This window comes from Rhinatrema bivittatum, chromosome 3 (assembly GCF_901001135.1).
Source record: "Rhinatrema bivittatum chromosome 3, aRhiBiv1.1, whole genome shotgun sequence".
In the NCBI taxonomy this organism is placed as follows: Eukaryota; Metazoa; Chordata; class Amphibia; order Gymnophiona; family Rhinatrematidae; genus Rhinatrema; species Rhinatrema bivittatum.
This window is the reverse complement of record NC_042617.1, coordinates 465,466,780-465,476,827: the sequence shown is the minus strand read 5'-3', so window position 1 is coordinate 465,476,827 and position 10,048 is coordinate 465,466,780. Positions and strand designations below refer to the sequence as shown.

General features: G+C 39.3%; 1 protein-coding gene across 8 annotated transcripts in view; it reads right to left on the bottom strand.

The window, feature by feature from the left end:
* Positions 1-4,446: 4,446 nt before the first annotated feature.
* VSNL1 (visinin like 1) overlaps positions 4,447-10,048 on the bottom strand; it is a 403,254-nt gene continuing 397,652 nt past the window's right edge. For all 8 annotated transcript variants that reach the window (XM_029595946.1, XM_029595949.1, XM_029595942.1 and 5 more), the window contains one exon: positions 4,447-5,775. In XM_029595946.1, the coding sequence (XP_029451806.1) occupies positions 5,578-5,775 (198 nt within the window). In that variant the 3' untranslated portion in view covers positions 4,447-5,577. The remainder of the gene's footprint in view (positions 5,776-10,048) is intronic.

Sequence of the window (10,048 nt, the reverse complement as noted above, 5' to 3'; positions counted from 1 at the left end):
ATTACATAGAATGATAGCAGAAAAGGACCAGACAGTCTATCCAGTCTGCCCAGCAAGCTTATGTTAGTATCTACTGCGCCATACAAATCACCCCTATACATATCAGTTTCCCAGACTGTCAAAATTCAGGGCCCTTATTGGTTACTATTCGAGTCCAATTCCCCATTACTTCTTGCTGTTGAAGCAGAAAGCAATGTTGGAGTTGCATCAAAATTATCAGGCTTATTGGTTAAGGGTAGTGACCTGCTGCATCAACAAGTTACCCCCATATTTATTTGTTTTTCCAGACTGTACAATTCTGAATCTCATTCCCCTTTTCCTCTTTTCCCCCTGCCATTGAAGCAGAGAGCAATGATGGAGCTGTATCAATAGTATGAAGGCTTATTGGTTAAGGGTAGTAACCGCCACACCAGCAAATTACCCACATGAACTCTTTTCTTCATTCCCATCCTCTAGCCTTTGAGGGATGAATATTGTTTATCCCATGCCCCTTTGAAATCTTTTACTATTTTGTTTTCACCACCTCCTCTGGAAAGGCATTTCAGGCATACACCACTCTCTTCGTGAAGAATATTTCCTGACATTGATTCTGAGTCGTCCTCTCCTGATTTTCATTTCGTGACCCCTGGGTTCTTCTGATTTCTTTCCAACAGAAAAGATTTGTTGTTGATTGTGCATCATTAAAACCTTTCAAATATATGAAGGTCTGTATCATATCTCCCCTGCACCTCCTCTCTTCCAGGGTATACATATTTAGGTCCTTCAACCTCTCCTCATAAGTCATTTGATGGAGACCACCCAACATTTATAACCTTACTCTGGACCACCTCCATCCTGTCTCTTTCTCTTTTGAGATACAGTCTCCAGAACTAAACATAGTACTCCAAGTGAGGCCTCACCAAGGACATGTACAATGGGGTTATTACCTTTTTCTTACTGGTTATTCCTCTCTCAATGCAATCCAGCATTCTTCTGGCTTTAGCTATCGCCTTGTCACATCGCTTCACCATCTTCAGATCGCTAGACACTATCACCCCAAGGTCCCTCTCTTGCTCCGTGCACAACAGCCCTTCACCTCCCATCATATAAAGCTCTTTTGGATTACCACACCCCAGATGCATGATTCTGCATTTCTTGGCATTGAATCTCAGCTGCCATATCTTCGACCACCGTCCAAGCTTTCTTAAATCATGTGTCATTCTCTCTATGCCTTCCGGCGTGGCACTCTGTTGCAGATCTTAGTATCATCCGCAAATAGACATACTTTATCTTCTATTCCTTCTGCAATGTCGCTCACAGAGATATTTAACAGAACCGGTCCCAACACCGATCCCTGTGGCACTCCACTTAACTCCATTTTCTCTTCAGAGTAGGCTCCAATTACCATCAAATGATGTCTTCTATCCATCAACCAGTTGGTAATCTACGCCACCACCTTGGTACTCACTCCCAAGCTTCTCATTTTATTCATGAGTCTTCTATGTGGGACCGTATCAAAAGTTTTACTAAAATCCAAGTAAATCACATCGAGTGCTCTTCCCTTATCCAGTTCTCTAGTCACCCAATAAAAAAAAAATCAATCAGATTTATCTGACAAGACCTTCCCCTGGTGAATCCATGCTGCCTCGGATTGAGCAATGGATTTGTAGATAGTTCACTATCCTTTCCTTCAGCAGAGTCTCCATTAATTTTCCCACCACCGAGGTGAGGCTAACCAGTCTGTAGTTTCCCGCCTCTTCTCTGCTCCCACTCTTGTGAAGCAGGACCACCACCGCTCTACTCCAATCACTCGGCACCACTCCCGTTTCCAGGGATCTATTGAACAGGTCACATCGCGGACCCGCTAGCACATCTCTGAGTTCCCTCAGTATCCTGAAATGAATCTCATCAGGCCCCATGGCTTTGTCCACTTTCAGCTTTCCTTGCTCTTCCCATACATTCTCTTCTGTAAACCGAGTTTCATCTACTCCACCCCTATCCACAGTCTTGTTAACTAGTGACGGTCCTTCTCCAGGATCTTCTTTAGTGAACACCGAACTGAAGTATTTGTTTAATATTTCGACATTTCTTTGTCTCTCTTCACACATTGATTCATGTCACCTTTCAATTTCACTATACCTCTTCAGACCTTTCTCCTTTCTCTGATGTATCTGAAAAATGTTTTGTCACTTCACTTTACCTCTTTGGCAATTTTTGTCTTCTGCTTGAGTTTTTGCTTTCTTGATTACTTTCTTTCTTTCCCTCAATTTCACCAGATATACGTCCCTGTGTTAGTATTTTTGGGATCCTTTAGATTTCTTGAACACGCTTATTTTGCTTTTATGTCACCCACCATTGAGAACCAGATCGTTTTCTCATTTCTCTTACTTTTGTTTAATTTTCTAACACATAAATTTGTTGCTTTTGTAATTGCTTCTTTTATTTTGGTCCACTGTTGTTCCACCTCTCCCAGTCTTCTAGTTCTACCTCCAGGTATGTCCCCATTTCGACAAAGTCCGTATATTTGAAATGCAAAACTCGGGTCTTCATGTGACTTCTTATCCTATTTGTGATGTCAAACCATACTGTTTGATGATCACTGGTGCTGAGGTGGGCAGCCACCCGGACAATAGAGACATTATCCCGTTAGTGAGCACTAGATTGAGTATAACTCCCTCCCTTGTGGGTTTCATTATCATTTGTTTGAAGAGAGCCCCTTGCAAGGCATCCACTTCTACTTCTGGTAGATTCTGCAGAAGGGATTTTCTAGTCTATGTTTGGCAGATTAAAGTATCCAACAATTTTTCCAGTGCTATGCCTAGAAGAAAATCCATGATAAAACTGTCCCCAAATGGATCATGTTTTTATTACATTCTGTGAATATTTGTTTCTGAAAGCTTTCTGCAGTGTTATAGGGCTTTCTAATGATAAGTTCCCATTAGCAGAAGAAAACAGAACAAATGCACAAGTAGGACTTAGGGATTTAGACTAGGCTTAAAGAAAAGAATCAAATGTTATACCAAATCTTATTTTACCTATGTTCTTATGCTGGCTCTAAGACTGATTCTTTTGAAATTGTGTATCAGTAGTCTCCTAGGAGCTCTAGGCTCTCTAGCATTTCAAAACATTAAGATTTCGTCTTATCGCAAACAAATCTATGGACAAGATCACCTCTATAATCCTGTTTAATTCTACTGTATTTCTGCTAGAAGAATCCAGATTGGAAGTACACATACTCTGAATTAATAAGTATTTTTGGTAGTTTATGATGTACCATTCAGCAGAGGGCAATACTTTTTTTCTCAGTCATCGTTTTACATTTGTTGCTAGGGAATTTTACAGTAGTACAAAATTTCCCCAAATTTAATCTTAACAGATATTTCTAGTTTTACTTACCAAAATTTCAAATTTGATTGAAGGCATTTTCACCCTTTCATGATCTCAGTGATGTCATCCAGTTCAACTGTTTTACCCACAAATATTAAATGTATAAATGGCATTATAAAATATTTTTACAATTCCAAGTCTTGCTCGCTTGAACTTTAATATAACTACATAAAAAACCTGAGAAATCAATGATGAATATTATATTACCTTTACAGTTGAAGAGAATTCTGATGAAGGAATTTTTTTATTATGGCAACTATGTCTTTAATAGTTCCCTTTAAGGAAAGACTTCAGAGAATAATCTGATGCATCTGTATCTTGACTAGTTAAGCTCATAATCTTGAAAAAAACACGATTTAACTGGATCATAGCATGGAAGAGAGTTGTAACCTGCAACTTTGGGATCTAATTACCTATGGGCTTATTTTTTTGCTTTTAGAATTAACTTACTTATTTGTTCTTATTAACAGCTCACACAGGGAAACCCTGGTTGGTGCAGTATACAACCAGTTTAAACAGATCAATTCTTAACTCAATAAACAATACATAATAAAACTGTGGTCTATAATTGTCTTCTGAAGGAGGAAAAGAGAGACATTTATGAAGTTGATAACTTCATTATATTTCCTTGAGGGTTAGTATACATTGTGAAAAACCAAGCTGGCTGTTTTGGTTTTGTGAACAATGCACCTACATACTTTTCTGGCCTTCATTATTTTTTCTTCTATCAAAGCAGAATGCATTCCTTGACAGCAACACCGTTTCTGCTATTGCATTCTTTGACATAAAGGAACCGAATATTATAAGAAGAGGAAGTGTCAAGAGAGCTTAGATTAGAAATCTTTTGCAAATTGGTTAGCTTGTGTGTAATACATGTTCAAAGAGGGCTACACCTTTTGTCTAGGTGATAAATCTGAGAAAAAGGATATTACACTTCCTGTTACACAATTTATCAAACAGGCAAAAATGACATTTTACATACACGTCCAGTATTACCATTGACTATTGACATGTGAGGAATAGTACAATACTGTGATATGGAACTCGTAAATGACCCTCTTTAGAAGGGTGAGAAGAACATTTTGAGTAAAAAATATTTATTTTTCTCCTCTGGCCAGTCAAAATGTTAATAGAGTTCAATGCATTTCAGTGGAGATTTATACCTTGGCCCTATTCTTTAACTAAAAATGTGTCTGCATCCTTGCTTCCAAACATTGGGAGGTATGCAGCAGTTCATTACTGTTTAAATTATTTCTAAGAAGCATGGACTTTAGATCTTTGATCAAGTAACTGGGGGGAAAAGAGACAAATGTAATACTTTTATTTTGGGACATATATTGCAACCTCTTTGGAAGCTATTGAAAATTCAGGCAGAAATCAAATGCACTTCCATAAAAACCCCAATATTATTTTCATCTCCTTTAGAACAATATTTTAAATCTCTCTGTATAATACATAAATAAGCCAGATAAATATTGATATATAGAGATATATGTATCCATACATATCAATTTTATATAAAGCTATATAGAGGGATATTATATATATCCACACCCATACTTTTTTTTTTTTTTACTTAAGGAAACAGTTAAGTAGGGTTTGCTTACATTTGATCATACTAAATTCCTCTGATACCTCTCTTTCCAGGTTGATAGGATGCAAATGAGGTAAGAATTAAAGCAAACCTAAACGGCATGCAAATGAAGTACATTTATATTCACTGACAGTACAAGCACATGTGCGTGGAGCAGACTTCATGAACTGAGGAAATTTCCCTCTGTCCAGTACTACTTTATAGAAGAAAGGTGAAATGGTTTATTTTAAACAATTACATTACCATGGGAATTGGAGTCACTAACGCTAATAGTATAGGAGACGCACAGCTAGCATCAGTAAAACATGAACAATAGATAGCATCATAAATCAGTGCAGCACATTACTGATGCACAGGCTTCAGAGGAATAGGATTGTTATGAAACGACATTGCGCACTTCACATTGTGGCTTTTTTTTTTAAATATATATATATATCATATACGTATTTTAAAATTCTTTAGCAAATGACATTCTCATGCACACAAGTGTTTCAAACACAAGAAGCAAGTCCATTTATAGGTAGTCCAAGCAATTTTTTTTTTTTTTTTGTGGAAATAGCTGCAAACTGAATGGAACATTTAAATTTTTGTGCAGTCCATAATGCATCTACATCAGCTCATTTCTGAATGTCACACTGCAACAGTAATACAATGGAAGGATCACTCTTTGCAGCTTCTTTGAATTCATCCAGTGTAATCTGGTCATCTTTGTTCTTATCCATCTTACTGAAAATCTTGTCTACTCGTTGCTCTGGCGTCAGGCCATCTTCATTCATTTTCATCATTATCACAGTGCCCACCATTTTATAAATAGCCTTGGAAGAGGAAAGAAATTAGAAATATAAAAATCTAGGATAAATTTATTAGATAATTAAAGCTAAAAAAAATAGGGGCAATAAATGTATCTTACTTGAAAGTATCACCAAACAAGAAAAGATATACATAAGTAAATACAATCTAAATATTAATGAAAAAATGTTTAATCAATATTAAAATAATCACAGAAAATCTTTTTATATATCAATCAATACAATATAATTCATTGCAAAAAAAAAAACCCACCCATAAAATTCACAAACAAGGGCCCCAATACATTCAAATACATCCACACATACACTTAATATAAAAAACATTCAAAGACTGAATGCACTAATGAATCCAAACTTTCGGGCCGATACAGTAAGGGGCGGTAGAAAGAGGTGCGTTAGTGCCCGGCGCTCCCGCGTTTGCCGCACACACAGTTTGGATCACCTACCGCTCGATACTGTATTTAAATGGCATGCAAATGCAAGCCGCGTCCAACGCGCGTCCATGAAGCATAATCCATTTTACTGTATAGGCGCTATACAGTGCCTATACAGTATCCTGGGTGCGCTGATACCTGTCATTTCAAATGACATTTGAAATGACAGGTACCAGGAAGTGGATGGCTCTCATACAGTCCCAAACCAACCCAATACAAACCCCAGCAGAGAGAGGCGAAATTTAGGCGCCCAGTCCCAAACCAACCCACAGAAAAAAAATGCTTCTCGCACTTAGCCGCCCAGTCCCAAACCAAACCAACCCAATCCAAGCCCCAGCAGAGAGACGAAATTTAGCCGACCAGTCCCAAACCAACCCAATCCACAGAAAAAAAATGCTTCTCACACTTAGCCACCCAGTCCCAAACCAAACCAACCCAATCCAAGCCCCAGCAGAGAAAGACGAAATTTCACAGTCCCAAACTTTCCCCCAGCCCTCGCTCACCTGCCCTGGCCGCGGCCACGCAAGCCCCCAGCAGCAGCAGTAGAAGGGCGGCGAGAGAGAGCGGCGAGAGAGAGCGGCTTCAGCAGCCCCGCCAGCGAAGTTGAATACGTGCACGCCTGTAGGTCCAATATGGACGCTCAAGGCAGCGAAGGCGCATGCGCACGCGCCGTGACCAGCTGGACGTCGGAGGTCACGGCGCGTGCGCATGCGCCTTCGCTGCCTTGAGCGCCCATATTGGACCTACAGGCGTGCACGTATTCATCTTCGCCAGCGGAGCTGCTGAAGCCGCTCTCTCTCGCCGCTCTCTCTCGCCGCCCTTCTACTGCTGCTGCTTGGGGCTTGCGTGGCCGCGGCCAGGGCAGGTGAGCGGGGGCTGGGGGAAAGTTTGGGACTGTGAAATTTCACCTCTCTATGCTTGGGCTTGGATTGGATTGGGTTGGTTTGGTTTGGGACTGGGCGGCTAAGTACGAGAAGCATTTCTTTTTCTGTGGATTGGGTTGGTTTCGGACTGGGCGGCTTTTGGTGGTAGAATCAGATAATTACATTCTTGTGAATACAGACAGTGCAATGGAATGTATGGGATCATGCTGAGCCTTAAATACCAAGGTTAAAGCTTTAAATTGAATATGCTGAGCAACCAGTGAACCACACTAACGCAAGGGTCAGGGTAGGTGGTAAATTAGTAGGTTAAAGACGCGGCAAGATAGCAGGTTAAAAAAGCGATAGTCGGGGAGCACTTTACTGTATGGGAGGGAATAGCTAATTGGATCGTTTACATACATATACATGCCGCAGGCGGAAAGGGATATGCATCGAGTTAAAGAAGCGGTAAGGATCGGTAAAAACAGATAGTGAATCGCGGGTTAGACTTACGCGGCGAAATTGTGAGTACACAGCGGGTTAGAAACGGGGTACCCTGTTTCCCCGAAAATAAGACATCCCCCGAAAATAAGACCTAGTAGAGGTTTTGCTGAATTGCTAAATATAAGACCTCCCCCGAAAGTAAGACCTAGCAAAGTTTTTATTTGAGAGCATGCCCGTCGCACAGAACACCAGAGCATGCAGCTGTGATTTTTTTTACCCTGCAGGATTCACAGTTAGTTGTCATCACAAACCAGCATAACCAGACAACTATTCAGAATATAATAAATGTTCATTTTTTTGTTCAACAATATATGTGAATTCTTCTTCATGGAAAAATAAGACATCCCCTGAAAATAAGGCCTAGTGCATCTTTGGTTGCAAAAATTAATATAAGACACTGTCTTATTTTCGGGGAAACATGGTAACTGCGGCCGCGCTTTACTGTATCGGCCTGTTTGTTCTTCCCTACAAAAAACGGGCACTCGAAGAACAGATGTTATAATGTTAAAAGACAGAATTCCTACACATATAAAGTCTAAAGGGAAAAACTATTCAAAATGCGGTGCAGATGAAACACAATCATGATTTTGATCATTTAAACCATTAGGATGCAAAGATCCTAACTTACAGATCCATCATTGTTCCAATTGCAAAAGTAAATTATCTTACCCTCTGCTTTGTGTATTTGTAATGTGTTTTATATCAAGGAATTGCAAAGAGTCAACAGGATGGTTCTTTGCTACCCAATGTTGTCAAAGGTGGCTCCATTCTTGTTCCTAATTGCAAATTCTAGGGCTCCTTGTTTTTATATTTTGCCAAAGATTCATGAAAGTCTCATATCTCCTCCTGGAAGACAGACTGTTTCTGGTTTGGGTTCAATATTAGAGCCCCTTTCCAAATTCATAGATTTTTTTTTAAGATCTTATATTCGTCTGATTAAGTCCTATGTTCGGGATGCATCTCATTTTATTCAGCTTTTACAGAATATTTCTGTATCCAGGGAGGAAATTTGGCTAATCACTTTGGATATAGAGTTCTTATATTCAAATATTACTCAGAGGGAAGCACTGATTACTACTGAATAGTACCTATCACAACATGTGGCACTTATTCGGATTCCAACTAAGTTCCTTCTTCGATATGCATGTTTAGCTTTAACTGAAAAGTTTTTTGAGTTTGATGGTGTTTTTTTATAAGCAAATCAGGGGTACTGCTTGGTGGCCACTAAGGTTCCCCGATATTGCGTGTTTGTATATGTCATCTTTCGAAGAGCAACATGTGTATCCTTCTGGTTTTTGGCCACATGTTCATACATGGTTACGAAAAACAGATGACAAGTTTTTTGTTTGGGAGTGTTCGAAGGAAGACTTATTTCAGTTCTTCCCATAGATGGACGTATCTTGCCACACCCAAAAATACGAGCTATTTTATAACCTACGTGTATAGGTTATAAAATTCTCTCTATGCGCGCATGTCTGGAACTGTACGGATATACATGTGTGTGCCACTTTGCTACTGCTCCTTGTTAGGCGCAGGAGAATGGGAGGGAGGAAGAAAGAGACTCTTTACAAGGCTCAGTCTGATACTCTATATATGGACCACTGTAAGGGGGTACTTTGATTCGGGGTAAATTTTTGGGAGTGGGTTGGGGTTAGGGCGGTGTTGTTACAGACATGTTCAGAGGTATCAATTGTAAAATTGACCTCATTAAAGTGATTCTCACTTGATCCTCAAGCGACAGATTGTTCTAGTATTTCGCCCCCTAAGTTTAGAGACAGTTCAGAGACAGTTGTTTTGCCATGTAGCCAACTGAGTCCTTTTCTTATGACTGATACAGTTCTTCCGTTGGAGTAAGGATCATAGTCCTATCCTGCTTTGTAGGTTTCATAAAAGTACAGTAAGAGCAAGATGGCGGCACTTTATTCTTATAATCTTTAAAAGACCAAGGTGCAAAGGCTTGTGGTCATGCTGTAGGTGTAGCTTTCAACCAAATACAATGCTATACTATCAGTGTCTTATTAAAGGGCTTAGGCCAGCTTTGCACAGTTCATGATTCGCTCCTTGTTTTCATAAAATAATTTAACAAGTGTTTTCCAGAAGCCCTCTCTAGCATATTACTGACCACCTAGAAACAACTGTGTCACCCCAACCTATGAATAATCAAGCATTTGCAAATACACTATGGAATAAAAAATGTATTATCTTTAACAAATCCTATATACTTTAATCTCTTTTTATCATATATATATTGTACAAGTTTGAATGCGTAGTTTTTACCTATTTCATTCTGTTCAATTATTTAAATTAATTAGATTAACAAACTAATTGCCATAGCACTCCAAAACAGAGGACGATGAAAATGTGGCCTGTTGAAGGGATGGAAATAAGAAGTATTGAGAGGAGAGTAAATCATGCAGGAGCCAAGACCCATATTCTGTAAAACATGATGAAGAAAATCTTCATGTGCTATAACAGATA